At 74.0% G+C, this 15330-nt stretch overlaps 5 protein-coding genes across 7 annotated transcripts in view; 3 read left to right on the plus strand and 2 right to left on the minus strand.

Moving 5' to 3' along the window:
- The first annotated feature begins 330 nt into the window (after positions 1-330).
- Positions 331-2908, plus strand: SCRN2 (secernin 2). Of its 3 annotated transcripts, none has more exons than XM_068660681.1 (8): positions 331-405; positions 663-834; positions 917-1098; positions 1172-1371; positions 1500-1715; positions 1888-2053; positions 2146-2323; positions 2406-2908. In XM_068660681.1, exons 2-8 carry the CDS (start codon positions 664-666, stop codon positions 2562-2564), a joined length of 1272 nt encoding a protein of 423 aa, XP_068516782.1. In that variant the 5' UTR covers positions 331-405; position 663; the 3' UTR covers positions 2565-2908. The 3 variants fall into 3 exon arrangements, with proteins under 3 accessions (XP_068516782.1, XP_068516783.1, XP_068516781.1); XM_068660682.1 differs by having other exon boundaries at positions 365-382; XM_068660680.1 differs by having other exon boundaries at positions 389-834.
- Positions 2553-5013, minus strand: LRRC46 (leucine rich repeat containing 46). The gene is made up of 6 exons (XM_068660689.1): positions 4862-5013; positions 4685-4731; positions 4443-4552; positions 3793-3862; positions 3379-3584; positions 2553-3250 (listed from the first exon to the last, which is right to left on the minus strand). Exons 1-6 carry the CDS (start codon positions 4937-4939, stop codon positions 2880-2882), a joined length of 882 nt encoding a protein of 293 aa, XP_068516790.1. The 5' UTR covers positions 4940-5013; the 3' UTR covers positions 2553-2879.
- Positions 5014-5016: 3 nt separating this feature from the next.
- MRPL10 (mitochondrial ribosomal protein L10) lies at positions 5017-7241 on the plus strand. Its single transcript, XM_068660691.1, has 5 exons — positions 5017-5134; positions 5502-5671; positions 5903-6067; positions 6150-6294; positions 6622-7241. The coding sequence occupies exons 1-5, from the start codon at positions 5098-5100 to the stop codon at positions 6876-6878; spliced, it is 774 nt and encodes a 257-aa protein (XP_068516792.1). The 5' UTR covers positions 5017-5097; the 3' UTR covers positions 6879-7241.
- A 358-nt stretch (positions 7242-7599) lies between these two features.
- OSBPL7 (oxysterol binding protein like 7) lies at positions 7600-14204 on the plus strand. The gene is given in 24 exon segments (XM_068660657.1): positions 7600-7741; positions 8338-8527; positions 8627-8749; positions 8863-8916; positions 9036-9149; positions 9229-9354; positions 9430-9550; positions 9636-9739; positions 9812-9904; positions 9988-10111; positions 10206-10330; positions 10526-10633; positions 10715-10846; positions 11282-11372; positions 11455-11732; positions 11819-11956; positions 12050-12113; positions 12182-12260; positions 12350-12494; positions 13045-13057; positions 13060-13185; positions 13312-13438; positions 13534-13656; positions 13771-14204. Coding segments are annotated over 23 exon segments (2610 nt in total). The 5' UTR covers positions 7600-7741; positions 8338-8434; the 3' UTR covers positions 13880-14204.
- A 326-nt stretch (positions 14205-14530) lies between these two features.
- Positions 14531-15330, minus strand: part of TBX21 (T-box transcription factor 21) — a 2577-nt gene continuing 1777 nt past the window's right edge. The window contains 3 exon segments of the mRNA XM_068660442.1: positions 14531-15078; positions 15081-15219; positions 15221-15323. Coding sequence (XP_068516543.1) covers positions 14762-15078; positions 15081-15219; positions 15221-15323 — 559 coding nt within the window. The 3' untranslated portion in view covers positions 14531-14761.

Genomic DNA, 15330 nt, shown 5'->3' on the forward strand with positions numbered 1-15330 from the left:
GGGCCGGGGGCGCTGCGGCCGGGGGCGGGCGGGGGGCGGCGGCCGTGCGGGAGGAGGCTGCGGGGCGGGGGCTCGTTTTGTACCGGAATAAACCGCGAGTTTTCCACGGCCCGGCGCTCCGGTTCCGTCTGTGCGGGAATGGGGGGAGGACGGGGGGGACCGGGAGGGACCGGGAGGGTCCCCGGGAGGGTCCCCGGGGGTCGCGTCCTGCACCCCGCGGCCGCCCTCGGACCCGGCGGGGGCACCGGGGGCACCGGGCCGGTAACGCCGTCCTGCGGCCTCCGGCCACGGGGCGCCGCCGTCGGCCGCACCGGACGGGGCGGGCGGGGACCGGGGGGGCGGGACCGGGCAGCGGCGGCGGCGGCGGCAGCAGCGGCGGCAGGTCCGCGGGGTGGGGGCGTCCCGGTAACGGGGCTCGGGCGGGGCGGGCGGGAGCCGTGATCCGTGCACCTGGGGGGTCCCGGTAACCGGGGCTGTGCGTGCGGGGGTCCCGGTGCCCCGGGTCGTCGAGGGCGGTCCCGCTCGGTGCGGAGCCGCAAGGCCCCGGGGCAGGAGGCGCCGGTGCCCCTCTGACCGAGCCAGCCCCGGGGTGGGGGTCCTGGGGCCACGTCCAGGACAGGGACGAGGGGGTGACGCCGCCGTCGGTGCCCCCCCGGGTTCAGGATGGCGGGGGAGGGTCCCGCGCCCTCGTCCTGCGACTGCTTCGTGGCGCTGCCCCCGCACACCGCGGCCCCCGCCGTCATCTTCGGCAAGAACGCCGACCGGCCGCGCCACGAGGTGCAGGAGATCGTCTACGTCCCCGCCGCCACGCACTGCCCCGGGGACAGAGTCCAGGTGAGAGCACGGAGGGCACCGGGGCCCCGGGGCGGCAGGAGGGGCACCGGGGCTCAGCCTCCGACACCCCCGTGCCGCGCAGTGCACCTACCTCGAGATCGAGCAGGCGCCGAGGACCCACGCCGTGGTGCTGAGCCGCCCCGCCTGGCTGTGGGGCGCTGAGATGGGCGCCAACGAGCACGGCGTCTGCGTGGGCAACGAGGGCGTCTGGACCCGCGAGCCCATGGGCGAGGACGAGGCGCTGCTGGGCATGGACCTGGTGAGGTGAGCACCGGCCCCCGCCGCCCCCCGCGGCCCCCCGGGGCGCGAGGCCGACCGGGTGCCCGCGGCGCTGCAGGCTGGGGCTGGAGCGGGGCAGCTCTGCCCGGGAGGCTCTGGAGGTGATCACGGCCCTGCTGGAGCGGCACGGCCAGGGCGGGAGCTGCAAGGAGGAGCCGGTGCCCTTCGTCTACCACAACACCTTCCTGCTGGCTGACCGCAGCGAGGCCTGGGTGCTGGAGACGGCCGGCCGATACTGGGCGGCCCAGCGGATCCGAGGTGAGCGGGCACTGGTTGTACTGGGCGGCGGTCCTGCTGTCGCCTCACTTACCCCAGCTTCAGGCTGTTTTTTGGGAGCCCTGACCCCTCGGGCCTCCCCTTCACCTGATCTGCCCCGACCTCGGCAGAGGGCAGCCGCAACATCTCCAACCAGCTCAGCATCGGCACCGACATCACGGCCGAGCACGCGGAGCTGCGGCAGCGAGCCCAGAGCCAGGGCTGGTGGAGCGGGGCCGGGGAGTTCAGCTTCGCCGACGCCTTCTCCCTGGAGCAGCAGCCGCCCCGCATGGAGGCCGCCAAGGCTCGCTACCGCGCCGGCAAGGAGCTGCTGAAGCAGCACGCAGGTGGGCACGGGGACAGCACCGGGGGCGTGGGGACAGGACCGGGAATGTGGGGACAGCACCGGGGCCGTGGGGACAGGGACTGGGGCATGGGGCCGGCCGGGCCCGTCTCGCCCTGGCGTCTCCCCGCTCGCCCTGGCCACAGCAGCCGTTGTGGCTCTGCCTCCCCTGCCAGGGCGCATCACGGCGGAGACCTTCATGGCCATCCTGCGGGACAAGGCCAGCGGCATCTGCGTGGACTCGGAGGGGTTCCGCACGGCGGGCAGCATGGTGTCCGTGCTGCCCCGGGACCCCGCTGTGCCCTGCGTCCACTTCTTCACCGCCACCCCGGACCCGTCCAGGTGAGGACGGTCGGGGGGGGCCCTGGGGTGGCCGAGCCGTGCCCTGGGCCGGGTGTCGCGGCGGTGCCACGGCCCCGGCTCCTCTGTGGCAGGTCTGTCTTCAAGCCCTTCATCTTCGTGGCCGGCCTGAAGCCCTCGCCACAGGTTTTGTCTCCCAGCTTCAGCGATGACCCCGCCAGGAAGGTGCCGCGCTTCCAGAGCACGGTGGATCGGCGGCACGAGCTGTACCGCCGGCACCAGGCAGCGCTGGAGCTGATGGAGAGGGACCAGGTACCGCACAGCCCTTCCCACCGGCCCTCGTTGCCCTCCTGCGGGTGCTGGGACTCAGCTTTTCTGCCCCTGCCCCCACCAGGAGCAGGGCCAGAAGCTCCAGCAGACGCTGCGGGACCTGGAGAGGCAGGGCCTGGAGGCGGTGAACGCGCTGCTGGGGGGGGACGTGGCCCCCCGCCCCGAGGAGCTGGCTGAGCTCTTCTTCGACTGCGTGGATGCGGAGCTGAAGTTTTACAAATAAACCCGGCGCAGGTGGGTTGGGAGGGCGGGGGAGCTGAGCCTGGGCTCCAACTTGCCCCCCCCACATGGCATCGCTCCCAGCTGGGGGCTGAGAAAACCTCCCCCCTCCCCGGAGCCCTGCCCGGCTCCTCACCTCCTCCTGCTCTGGAGCAGCCTCCCTGTGGAGCCCCCAGCCCTGTAACGTGCCCCAGTAAAACCAGTGCTGGAAGGGAGGGCCATGGCCTGGAAGGGGGTGACGGGGAGTGGGGGGCTGCCCCCCCCCCAGCCCCTCCATGTGCCGCAGCTGCAGCCAGAGCCCTGTAGGAATAAAGAGCCTTTAATCCCCACTGCTGCTGCGCTGGGGCCGGCTCCTTGGGCTGCTGCCTGCTTCTTTGCTTCCTTGCCTCTTGTCTCCCCTCGCAGGGCCGCGCTGCGGGGGGGCGGCCTGCCCTGCCCCGGGGGGGGGACGCGGCCGTGCCCCCCGCTTCACGTGGGGCCGGGGCTGAGCCTGCCTGGGGCCTGGGGCCGGGGCTGTGCCCCCCACCCCGGGGCTGGGGGCTCGGCAGGGCTCGGTGCCTGCTGAGCCTGGCGGGGGGGGCAGCAGCAGCCCCCGCAGCTCCTGCAGGCGGCTCTGGTGTTCCTCCAGGGCCTCCCCCCGCCTCCGCCGGGAGCGCCCGGCCAGCTCCTGGTGAAGGTCTGCAAAGAAATCTGCCCGGGAGGGAGGGGAATCACGGGGGGGGCCTGGCACGGCCCCCCGAGCTCCCTGCCCCCTCCTGGTGTCACCCCTGGGGACAGGGTGACCCCACACAAGCTGTGTCCTGCTTCTGCCCCGGCACCTTTGTCTGCAGTGAAGGGGGCACCGGGCTCAGAGAACAGCTCCTCGTCATCCTCACTGCTGGGAGAACCTTCCTCCTCCTCCTCCTCCTCCTCCTCCTCCTCCTCCTCCTCCTCCTCTTCCTCAGCCGGGGCAGGGTCTGTGCAGCCGCGGAGGGGCCGGGTGTCCAGCTGCAGGAGGTGGGGCAGCGCCCCCACCACCAGCTCCCTGCAAGCAGCAGGCGAGCAGCGGCCGTGACCCCGCCACTGTGACCCCGCAGCCCCCTCACTGCACCCCCCGGCCCGGGCAGAGTCAGGCAGCGACCTCCTGGGTCCGGGGGAGGTGCTGAGTACGTCCGGGGGCTGCTTTTGCCGAGGGTCTCACAGGGTTGGGGGCTCCTCTCCCCCTTCATCGCCACCAGGTTCCCCGAACCCACCTGTACCCGGGCTGCCGGGTGCACGCGTTTCCCGTTAAGTCCAGGAGCCGGAGGCTGCGGGGCAGCTCGTCTGCACGGGGCGAGGGGAGGGAGGGAGGCTGAGAAGGGGCCTGAGCCCCCCCTGCCCCCCGGAGCTGTGTGCACAGCAAACCCCTGAGCGCCGCCACCTCCCGGGGCATTCCCACACGTTCCTGAGGCCACGGCCCCCCCGTGGGAAGCAGCCTCGCGCCTCCCGGCTGGGCGAGCTGAGGGACCGGGTGCTCCTCACAGCCCGGCAGTGAGAACGGAGATTTTTTCCCTTCCCAGGCTGTCACCTGCCCTTTCTCACCGTCTGCAAGCACAGCGCCTGGTGCCACACTGGAAATGCTACAGAAGGGCCAAGGGGGAGACGCCCCTGGGTCCCTGCCCCTGGGTCCCTGCCCCTGGGTCCCTGCCCCTGGGTCCCTGCCCCTTTTCCCCTTCTGCCAAAACGCACCCACGGGAGCCTCCCGGCAGCCCGGGGCAGCGTGAGCCCAACGGCCGGGCAGGGGCAGGGCACGGGGGGGAAGCTCCTGGGCTCCCCGTGCCCCTCAGGGACGTGCGCCCCAGGCACGGGGCCGGGCGGTGCCGGTGCCCCCCCCGCAGCCAGCGCCGGGCCCGGCCGTGCCCACCTGGGTCCAGCGCCCGGATCAGGTTCTGGGACAGGTCCAGGGAGCGCAGCTGCTGCAGGGGCCGCAGGTTCTGCACCCTGCGGATGCGGTTCCCGGCCAGGGACAGGAACCTGCGGGGCACAGGGGGGGTGGGGGGTGGGGGGGGGCTCGTGCCCGGCTGCCGGGTTCCGGCCGCGCCTCGGAGCCCCCCGGTCCTTGTGGGGGCTCCCCGGTGCCCCCCCCACGGCGGGGGCCGCGCGTACCGCAGGTTGGGGAAGCAGCTCAGGTTCTCGATCTTCTCGATTCGGTTCTGGGGAAAAAAAAATTAAAATTAAAATTAAAATTAAAATTAAAATTAAAACAACCAGCACCGTGCAAACAGCGCCGTGCACCGGGGCCCAGCTGGGGGGGGCCGGGCCCGGTTCCCCCCGGTGCCTCACCCGCTGCAGGCCCAGGCTGCGAACCCCCTGCAGGCCGCACAGCTCGGCCCCGGGGCGGGCCTGGCCCCGCCCGGACATGGCGGGGACACCGGGGGGGACACCGGGGGACACCGGGGGGGGGCACCGGGGGCAGCAGGGGGCGGGGCCGGGCGCAGCGTGCCCGTTGCTAGGAGACGGCCGGGCCGGAAGGGGCGGGGCCTCAGCGGCCCAGGAGGCTCCGCGCGCCCGCGGCCAAGATGGCGGCGCTCAGCGGCGGGGCCCCGTGGAGGACGGGTGAGAGCCGGGACCGGCACCGGGACAGGGACGGGGACGGGGACGGGGACACGGCGTGGGGACGGGGCCGGGAGCGGGATCGGGATCGGGACACGGGCATAGGGACGCGACCGGGACCGGGACCGGGACTGGGATTGGGTCCGGGACACGGGACCGGGAAACGGGGTCGGGGTGAGCACCGGGGGACCGGGGACCGGGACGGGGACAAGCACGGGGTGAGCGGCGGGGATGGGGGGACCGGGACCGGGACCGGGGAGGGCCACGGGGTGGGCAGGGGCAGGGGGGAGGCCCGGTGGGGGGGGCCGGTCCCGGTCCCGGTCCCGGTCCCGGTCCGGTGCCGTCCCCGAGCGCTGCCGGCCGCCCCCAGGCTGGCTGCCCGCCTTGCGGCTCGCCCGGCGCAGCTCCAAGGCGGTGACGCGGCACTGGAAGGCCATGCACCTGCAGCGCCAGAAGCTGATGGCCGTCACCGAGTACCTCCCGCCGCGCCCCCCCGGCCCCGAGCGCTGCCTGCGGCCCCCGCAACAGCCACGGCAGGAGGTAACGGGGGGGGCACCGGGGGCACCGGGCAGCTGCGCAGCGACCGCCCGCCCCGTGTGTGGGCACAGCCCTGCCGGGGGTTGGGCCCGGTGCCATAGCGGTGCCCCCCCGGTGCCCCCCCGGTGCCCCCCCGGTGCACGGCAGCCCCTCGCTTCACCGGGTCCGGCTGCAGGGTGGGGGCAGCCCCCAGCCCCCAGCCCCCGGCCGTGCCCATCCCCGTGCTCCCCGCAGGATAACGGCTACGCCCGGCTGCTGCGGCGGCAGGTGGAGGAGGTGTTCCGGGACAGCCGCATGGTCGCAGTGTGCCAGTACAACGCCATGCCCGGGGAGGACGTGGTGCTGCTGAGGCACTACCTGCGGAAACACAACATCGAGGTCAAGTTCGTCCTCAACGAGGTGGGGCTGGGGGCGGAGGCGGGGGGGTGGGGGTGCCCCCGGTGCCCCCCCCGTGCTGCGTCCTGAGGGCTGCCTCCCGCAGATCGTGCGCCCCGTGCTGTCCCAGTCCCGCTACAGGAACCTCCTCCCGCTCTTCGTGGGGCGCAACATCCTGCTGGTGAGCCCCGAAACGAAGGCGAAGGAGATGCTGCGGGTGCTGAAGGGAGTGCCGCAGGTCAACCTGCTGGGTGAGAGCCCCCCCCTGCCCCCACCTCCCTCCTCCAGCGCCGAGCTCGGGGCTCCTGCCCGCTGCTGGGGCTGGGGACAGGGGGTTCCTCCGCTACGGGGGTCCTCTGGGACAGCTTTGGGTGGCGGCAGGGAGGGGAAAGATGCGGGGAGCTGCTGCTGCGGGGCGGAGGAGCGGGGAGCGCTGCCTGTGGCGTGGCAGCTGTCCCCCCATCCCCTGGTATCCCAGTGAGGGTCCTGGGGGGCTTCAGCACGCGGCCCTGCAGCACTCGCAGCCTCTCCTCGCAGCCCCCTGCTCGTCCCCAGCCGTGCCTCCCCCTCTCTTGCAGGCGCCTGCATCGACGACACGATCCTGAGCAGGCAGGGGGTGGAGAACTTCGCCAAGCTGCCCCCGCTGGAGGCCTCGCAGGGGCAGACGCTGGGTGCCCTGGCACTGCTGCCCTCGCAGACGTGTTCCCTGCTGCAGCGCGGGGCCGCGCACCTCACGGCGCTGCTGGACCAGCACATCCAGCAGCTGCGGGACGGGGCTGGCCAGGGGGGGGCCCCAACGGGGCCAGAGCCCCCCCAGAGCCCCGGGACACCCTGAGCCCAGCCCCTGTTTGGCCCTGTGCCCTGGCTGAGGGTCGGCTCCTCGCTCACGGGCCAGGGCTCGGAGTTTTGCTGCGTGCTGGCAGCCGGCGGGGGGCTGGGGGCAGCGTGGGCCTGCAGCCCCCGCCTCGTCCCCAACCTCGGCTCCCCCTGCCCCCACCAGCGGCACCGGAGCTGCCCCGGCTGCGTGTGGGAGGGGGGCAGGGGGGGCGCTGGGGCAGGCGGGAGGAGGCAGAGCCGGGGATGTGCCCCCCTGGAGGCCCCCCAGGGTTGGAGGCGTGCGGAGGGGAGCTCGGTGCTGGGGGAGCTGCGTCTGGGGGGCTGCTGCCATTAAACTGAGCCCCTGGGGGCTGCGATCCCACAGCCTGGCTCGTCTCTGGGGGGGGCGGGTGGGGGGCTCCTTCCCAGTACTGACTCCTCGGGGGGGGGGCTGAGCCGGGCCCTGCTCCGCGGCTCTCCTGGAGCAGCTCAGAGGGGCGGGGGGGTGGGAGGGAGCCCCAAAACCCCGGGGGGGTGCCCCTGGGGCCGGGGGGGTGCGGGGCGGGGGGGTCGCGACCGTGGCTCGGCCGTTCCCGAGCTCCCTGCCCCAGGGTGAGGATGGGGGGGGCGCAGGGTGGGCGCCCCGGGGCAGCTCCGGCTCCCGGCGCACGAAGCCTCCGGGGCAGGGGAGCGGGGCCGGGACCCCGGGGGTGCGCGGGGGGGGTCCCGGGGCGCCGCCGGCTCCGGTCCTCCACGGTGCAGGGGGCAGAGCCGAGCGGCTCCGGCCCGGCGCCTCCGCCCCCTTCCGTGTTCCGCTTCCTGCAGCCGCCGGGCAGGATGCGACCGGCCCCGGCCCCGGCTCCGCGCCCGCCGCCTGCACAGGTGAGCCCGGGGGCACCGGGACCGGGACCGGGCCGGGGGCGGCGGGGACCCCCCGGGGCCGGTCCCACGGGGCGCGGCGGGGACCCCCCCGGCCCCGGCCCCTCCGCTCCGGGGCGGATTCGCGGTCGCTGCCGCCCGGTGCCGCCGGGGCTCCCGCACCGGGACCGGGGTCCCCGGTAGCGCTGGAGGTTGGGGGGGGGGACACGGAGGGGGAGCCCCCCCCCGGGGCTCCGTGCGGGCGGGGGGGGCCCGGCCCAGCCGGGGGCTGCGGGTACGGCCGGGGGGTGCTCGGCGCTGCCGGGGCGCACGGGGACGGTCCCGCTCCCCCCGCCCCGGGGTGCGCTGCCAGGACCGGGATCGGGGCTGGGGTCGCGGCCAGGACCGGGGCCGGGGCCGTTCCTCCCCCCCCCCCCCGTGGCAGCGCCCCGTGGGGAGGGCGCGGGGCCGGACTCTGGACCCGGCGGCAGAGGCGAGATAAGGCGGGGCTGGGGCCGCCGCCCTGCGCCCGGGGAAACTGAGGCACGGGGGGGGCCGGGGGGCTGCGCTCTGCATCCCCCCCTCCGGCCGCTCCCTTACCGGGCGCCCCCTCCTCGCAGCCGGTCCCCCTGCCCGGGCCGTGAGGGCCCAGCCGGGACCGCCAGCCCCCCGGCACGGACCGGGGGTGGGGGGCTCGGTGCGGCCCTCCCCCCGGCCATGGGCAGCCACGAGAAGGACCCCGCGTCCCCCCGGAGGGCCCCGTCGCGCTCCAACAGCACCGTGTCCTCCAAGCACAGCAGCGTGCAGCAGGTGGGGGGCTGCGGGCGGGGGGCTCCGGGGGGCCTCGGGGGATAAAGAGAGGCCCCGGGACCCCCGGGGGACCCCCGTGGTGACGCCCCCTCCCCGCAGGGCTCGGAGAGCTGGGAGGTGGTGGAGGAGCCGCGGGGCCGGGGCAGCCCCAGCAGGGAGCCCCCGCGGCAGGAGGGATTCCTGCTGAAGAAGAGGAAATGGCCCCTCAAGGGCTGGCACAAGGTAGGGGGGCGCGGGCAGAGCGTGCCCAGCCCTGGGGGGATTTCGGCCCCTGGAGGAGGGGGCTGCAGGGATCGCCCCCTGTCCCTCTGACGATCGCCCCTCTCTGTCCCCAGAGGTATTTTGTGCTGGAAAACGGCATCCTGACCTATGCCACCACGCGCCAGGACGTGAGTATGGGCCTGGGCGGGGTGCCCGCCACCCCCCCGCGGGCACAGGGTGGGAGAGACCCCGGCTCCCCTCCCAGAAAGGGAAACTTCCCCCTGACGGTGGTCCCGGGACCCCCCAGGTCCTGAAGGGCAAGCTGCACGGCGCCATCGACGTCCGTCAGTCCGTCATGTCCGTCAACAAGAAGGCGCAGCGCGTTGACCTGGACACGGAGGACAACATTTACCACCTCAAGGTCTGCGGGTGCCCAGCGGCTGCTGGAGGGGGCTGGGGTGTCACGTCCCCCTCCCCCCCAACCGGCCCCTGTCCCACAGATCAAGTCCCCGGAGCTGTTTGCCAGCTGGGTGAGCAGCCTCTGCTCCCACCACCAGGGCGAGAGGCCGGACCCCCTCGCCTGCCCCAGCGGGGGTCCCGCCGGGACGACCCCCACCGCTGCACAGGTCGGTGGCACCTTGGGGTGGTGGCGCAGGGCCGTGTCCCTGAGCAGGGCGCTGAGGGCGTCCCTCTGTCCCCAGGGCCCGTGGACGCGGATCCTGCCCTCGGGCAGCACCCCCGCCCTGTCCGCCCTTGCCAGCTCCCGGGACAAGGTGGACGCGTGGCTGAAGGACAGCGAGGGGCTGGAGCGCTGCTCGGCCGGTGAGGGGGGCTCCGGGGGGGGGGGGCACGGGGACGCGGGGCGCCCGTCCCCATCCCTGACCCGGCTTCTGTGCGCCCTGCCCAGAGCTGTCGGCGTGCCAGGAGCAGCTGCGGGAGCTGACGGGGATGCTGCAGAGCCTGGAGTCCCTGCACCGCATCCCCTCTGCGCCCCTCATCTCCAGCGGCCAGGTGAGCGCCGGGGTTTGCGGCCGAGCCCCGCGGCCCCCTCGCCCCGTGCTCACCACCCGCCCCTGCCCCCAGCCCTCAGCCGCCGCCGAGAGGCCCAAGAAGGGCAGGAGGAGCACCAGGATCTGGTGCACCCAGAGCTTCGCCAAGGACGACTCCATCGGCAGGGTGAGGCGGGCGCGGGCGTCCTGCCCGCCCTGGGGTCCCGGGGTCGGGGCCGGGGCCCCCTGCTGAGCCCGTGCCCCCCGCAGGTGGGCCGCCTGCACGGCTCCGTCCCCAACCTCTCGCGCTACCTGGAGCCGGGCCAGCTGCCCTTCAGCCTCCCCCCCGAGTACAGCCAGCTGCAGCGGAGCTTCTGGCTGCTGGCCCAGAAAGGTGGGACCGGGGAGGGGGCACCAAGCGGGGTGTGGGGGTCCCGGGGGGGGGGGGAGCCGTGCTGTAACCCCCCGCCCTGCCTCTGTCCCCGCAGTGCACGGCTCGCTCAGCAGCGTGGTGGCGGCGCTGACGGCCGAGAGGGCTCGCCTGGAGGAGATGCGGCAGGCGCTGGACCGGCGGCGCTCAGCCCCCCGCCCGGGCAGTGCCGGCCCCACTGGGGTGAGGGGCGCGGGCTGAGCCAGGGGGCTGCCGGGGGGGGATCTGTGGGTGCCGTGACTCGGCGGGTCCTCGGCACTGCACCGGGGGTCTCTCGGTGGCGGGGCGATCCCACAACCCCCTTGTGGCTTGGGTAGGGGGAGATGGGGGGGTCCCGGCCTTGGCCCCGGCCCCTGCTCCAGCTGAGCCCCCCCGCAGGCCGCCCTGCCCAGCCTGGAGGCGCGGGACGGGCTGCGCCGCTTCCACTCCCTGTCCGTCTCCTCCGACACCACCCTGGACTCCTTCGCCTCGCTGCACCCTGATGAGGTGAGGGGGCCAGGGGCTGGGGCTGGGGGGCTCCAGGGATCCGGGGTAGGGGCTGAGCCGCTGCCTGCCCCCCCCCCCCAGCCCGACGCGCTGCCCGCCAAGGGCCGGGAGCAGCAGCGCTCGCAGCGCAGCATCGCCTCGCTGGCCGACTCGCACACCGAGTTCTTCGACGCCTGCGAGGTTTTCCTCTCCGCCAGCTCCTCCGAGAATGAGGTGTGTGTGGGGGGGGCTTCAGGCGGGCTGGGTCAGGCGGGGGGGGGGCTCTGCAGCCCCACTCAGTGCCCCCCCAGCTGTGGTGTTCTGTCGCTTCACCTCTTTGTTCTCTCTCCCCTGTCCCTCCCCATTAGCCAGCCCAGTAGCGGTCCCCTATAGCCCCCATGCCCCCCCCGTGTCCCCTGCAGCCCCCCGCAGCCCCCTCAGCAGGGTGCTCTGGGGCTCCACAGTCCCTGAGCCCATCGGTGGGGGCCAGGTTCTGCTGGTGCCTCCCACTGCTCCTTTCCCCCCCTATCCTGTGGTGTCCCCCCCATCCCATCCCCACGTTGTGTCCCAGACACCCCGGTCCCATCCCGATCTCCCCCGGGGGTGCCACCCCCCGGCGCAGCCCCCTGCCCCCGTAGCCCACCCGATGGCCGCTGTGCCCATCCCCAGGCCTCGGATGACGAGTCCTGCATCAGCGAGGCCACCAACAGCATCTGCGAGGACCCAGCCGAGCCGGGGGGGCCCGGGCACCCCCAGACAGGTAGAGGTGCTTCCGCGGAGGGGCGACGGGTCTGGGGTGCCCCTGTGGGAGCTCCCGACCCACGTCCCCGCTGCCCCTGCAGGAGCGGACAGCCCGGGGGGGGTGGTGGAGCTGCCCCCCCTGGATCTGCCAGGGCCGGGCCCGCAGCGCCGCAGCTGCCTGCCCGCGCCCCCTGCACCGCCGGGGGATGTGAGCCTGTGGGGGCTGCTGCGGAGCAGCGTGGGGAAGGACCTGTCCCGCGTGGCGCTGCCCGTGCAGCTCAACGAGCCGCTCAACACGCTGCAGCGCCTCTGCGAGGAGCTGGAGTACAGCGCCCTGCTCGACCGCGCCGCCCGCGCCCGAGACCCCCGGCAGCGCCTGGTGCGGGACATTGGGGGGGGCACAGGGGTGCGGGGTGGGGGGGACGCACCGCCGGGGGGGCCCTGACCCAGCCGTGGTCGCCGCAGGTCTTGGTGGCCGCCTTCGCCGTGTCCGCCTACGCCTCCACCTTCTACCGCGCGGGCAGCAAGCCCTTCAACCCCGTGCTGGGGGAGACCTACGAGTGCGTGCGGCCCGACCGCGGCTTCCGCTTCATCAGCGAGCAGGTAGCGGGGGTGGGGGGCTGCGGGGGGCGGGGGGACGGGGATGGGGACAGGGATGGGGACGGGGATGGGGACTTGCGGCTCTTCCTCCCCCAGGTCTGCCACCACCCCCCCATCTCTGCCTGCCACGCTGAGTCCGACAACTTCATCTTCTGGCAAGGTGGGTGCCAGGGGGGGGCTGCTGGGGGGCCACCAGGGGCACAGGGTCTGACCGCCTGCCGCCCCCAGACATGCGGTGGAAGAACAAATTTTGGGGCAAATCCCTGGAGATCGTCCCCATGGGCACCGTCAACGTCCGGCTGCCCAGGTGAGACCCCGCGCCCCCTGACCCCTGCACCCCAACCCCATCCCCCGTCTGCACCCCGCGCCCCCTGACCCCCACCCCCGCGCTGCCAGGTCCGGGGACCACTTCGAGTGGAACAAGGTGACCACCTGCATCCACAACGTGCTGAGCGGCCCGCGCTGGATCGAGCACTACGGGGAGGTGCTGATCCGCAACACGCGCGATGCCTCCTTCCACTGCAAGCTCACCTTCTGCAAGGTGCCACCCTGCGACCCCGGCCCTGCACACCCCCTGGCCACGCCCACCCCCGGCCACGCCCACCCATGGCCACGCACATGTTGGGGGCTATTTTGCATAGCCCTGCCCTGCCCGCCCCTCCAGCCCAGGCCCCGCCCTTTAGCAACGTGCTCACCCAATCACTGCACTGTCCCCGTGGCCACGCCCCTTCCCCATGGCCCCACCCATCCCATTGGCCCCGCCCCTTCTAAATGGCCCCACCCCATCAGCCACGCCCCCCATGGCCTCAGCCCATCCCATTGGCCCCACGCCTTCCCCATGGCTCCACCCCTCCACTGTAGCCCCGCCCCTCCTGATAACCCTGCCCTTTACATGACCCCACCCAACCAATGGCGACACCCCCTTCCCCATAGCCACACCCACTTCCCTATAGCCCCGCCCTCCTTTCCTATAGCCCTGCCCTCTACATGACCCCACCCAATCAATGGCCACGCCCCTTTCCTATAACCCCGCCCCCGTAGCCCCGCCCCTCCCCTTAGCCCCGCCCCCAAGCTTGGTGCGGTGCCCGCAGGCCCGGTACTGGGCGCGGGGGCCAACGAGGTGCAGGGCGCGGTGCTGAGCCGCAGCGGCACCGTGGTGGAGCGCCTGGCCGGCAAGTGGCACGAGGGGCTGTACCGAGGGGCCCCCCCGGGGCACTGCGTCTGGAGAGCCAGTAAGGAGCGGGGAGAGGGGGGGGGGCCCTGCCTGGGGGGGCCCTGCCTGGGGGGTGCCCTGCCCCAAGGGTACCCTGCCCTGGGGGGGTCCTACCTGGGGGGTGCTGATTGTGTGCCCCCCCCAGACCCCATGCCCCACGACCACGAGAGGAATTACGGCTTCACGCAGTTCGCCCTGGAGCTGAACGAGCTGACGCCCGAGCTGCGCCGCCTGCTGCCCTCCACCGACACCCGCCTGCGCCCCGACCAGCGGTGAGCGGCACGGGGCGGGGAGGGGGGTCCGGGTGGAAGGGGGGGTGAGGGGGGGGCCGGGGCTGCGCGGGATCCTCACGGCGGGGGTCCCGCAGGTACCTGGAGGAGGGCAATGTGCCGGCGGCCGAGACACAGAAGCGCCAAATCGAGCAGCTGCAGCGGGACCGGCGCCGGGTGATGGAGGAGAACAACATCACGCACCAGGCGCGCTTCTTCCGGTGGGCACGGGGGGACGGGGGCACCGGGGGCACCCGGGGAATGGGGAAACCCCCAGGACGAGGCGTGGGGGGGGCCCTGAGGGCACCCCAGGCACGACCCCCCCCCATCCGCAGGCGGCTGACGGATGCCAACGGCAAGGAGTCCTGGGTCACCAACAACACCTACTGGAAGCTGCGCCTCGATCCTGGCTTCGCCCACCTGGACAGCGCCGTGCTGTGGTAGTGGCCCCCCCCGGGGCTGAGCCCCCCCGGCTGCTGCCCCCCCAAGCCCCAGATTGGGGTGCGGGGCCCCCCCCCAGCTGGCTGTGGGCAGTGCCCGGCTGCGGCCCCTCGCAGCCGCTGCGCCTGCGTTCAAGCAAAACTGTGATCCCAAATAGCGGGGGGGGGGGAGCTGGGGGGGCACAGGTGGTGCCCTCCTGCCCCCCCTGCCCAGTCCCAGGGCGGCCTCACAGCGGGCTGGGGGTCCCGAGGTGCCCGCGGGCGGGCAGCCCCCTCCAGCCCCCCCGGATGCAGAGGGGGCCCCTCTCCAATAAAGTCTGCAGAGAGCCGCGGTGTGCAGCGTGCTTCCTCCCCCCCCCACGGGCTCAGGCCGTGTCCCCCCCCCCCCCTCCAAGCCCAGGGTGTTTGGGTCCCCCCCCCCGTCCTGTAGCACAGGCACCGCCCCCTCCCTGCCTCAGTTTCCCTCCCTGTGCCCCCCCCCAGAGGTGAGCGAGGCGGTGTCACCCGCAGCGTCCCCTTTATTGCGCCGTGTGCTGCCGCCCCCGCCCCACGCGGGGCTCAATAAATACTTCAGCATCACCCCCCCCCCCAAAAAAAAAAACACAAAAAAACACTGAGAACAAAAAAAAGGGCCCTGGCCACCCCCACCCCCCACCCCACCCCCATGGCCCCACCTGGGTGGCACTGGGGGCTGATTGTCTGAATGCGCCCCCCCCCCAAAAAAAAAAGTCTTCCCAGCACTGGGTGTTCAATGAGGGGGGGGTCAGGGATGCCCTGCGCTGGGCTCCAGCCCCTGAAGGGTTTTTGCTGCCGTGGCTCTGGGGTGCCCGACGTTTGTTGGGGTGCCTGGCGTGTTGGGGGGGGGTCTGCGTGCTCCCCCCCCAGCTCAGTTCCGTAGAAGCGTAGTAGCCCCGTCGGCGCCTGGCTCCTTTTCGTAGAGGTCCCCGTTGCGGGCGGGGGGCGAGCTCTCGGCACTGGAGGGGTACGGGGACACGCGGCGCCGCTTGCACCCCCCCTCGTACAGCCCCGGCTCCGTCGCCTCCCCGGGCTTGGCGGGGGGGGGCTCGGGGGTCCAGCCCTCCGCCTCCCTGCCCTTCTCCTCCCGGGGCTCCCGGTACCAGCCCAGGGTCCCGGGGCTGCCCTTGGGCACGTACTGCCCGGGGCCCCAGGCCCCCGGCCCCCCGAAAGCCGCCGGCCCCTCGGGTAGTAGGGCAGGGGGGGGTGGGTGGGGGGGGGCAGCGCAAAGGGCTTCACCCCGTAGGGCACCAGCTTGCCCCCCCCGAACCCCCCCTCGTAGCCGCCGAACTCCAGCGCCCCGGCGGGCGGCTGCTGGGCGGCGAAGTAACCAGCGGGGGGGGTCCTTAGGGGGCAGCGGCAGGGGGGGGCCCCGCTCCCCGTTGTAGAAGCGGCCGGGGGGCAGCGGGTACTGCTCCTGCAGAAGGGCTGGAAGCGGGG

The sequence above is a fragment of the Anas acuta genome, chromosome 25, assembly GCF_963932015.1.
Source record: "Anas acuta chromosome 25, bAnaAcu1.1, whole genome shotgun sequence".
NCBI lineage: Eukaryota > Metazoa > Chordata > Aves > Anseriformes > Anatidae > Anas > Anas acuta.

Excerpts from the sequence above, each read along its gene's own strand:
- LRRC46 (XM_068660689.1), bottom strand. The coding sequence starts at position 4,939 with ATGTCCGGGCGGGGCCAGGCCCGCCCCGGGGCCGAGCTGTGCGGCCTG. Across the intron at positions 4,732-4,861 it reads GCAGCCTGGGCCTGCAGCGG|AACCGAATCGAGAAGATCGA; the intron begins GTGAGGCACCGG and ends TTTTTTCCCCAG. Across the intron at positions 4,553-4,684 it reads AGCTGCTTCCCCAACCTGCG|GTTCCTGTCCCTGGCCGGGA; the intron begins GTACGCGCGGCC and ends TGTGCCCCGCAG.
- MRPL10 (XM_068660691.1), top strand. The coding sequence starts at position 5,098 with ATGGCGGCGCTCAGCGGCGGGGCCCCGTGGAGGACGG. Across the intron at positions 6,068-6,149 it reads TCAAGTTCGTCCTCAACGAG|ATCGTGCGCCCCGTGCTGTC; the intron begins GTGGGGCTGGGG and ends TGCCTCCCGCAG. Across the intron at positions 6,295-6,621 it reads GCCGCAGGTCAACCTGCTGG|GCGCCTGCATCGACGACACG; the intron begins GTGAGAGCCCCC and ends CCTCTCTTGCAG.
- SCRN2 (XM_068660681.1), top strand. The coding sequence starts at position 664 with ATGGCGGGGGAGGGTCCCGCGCCCTCGTCCTGCGACTGCTTCGTGGCG. Across the intron at positions 835-916 it reads GCCCCGGGGACAGAGTCCAG|TGCACCTACCTCGAGATCGA; the intron begins GTGAGAGCACGG and ends CGTGCCGCGCAG. Across the intron at positions 1,099-1,171 it reads CTGGGCATGGACCTGGTGAG|GCTGGGGCTGGAGCGGGGCA; the intron begins GTGAGCACCGGC and ends GCGGCGCTGCAG.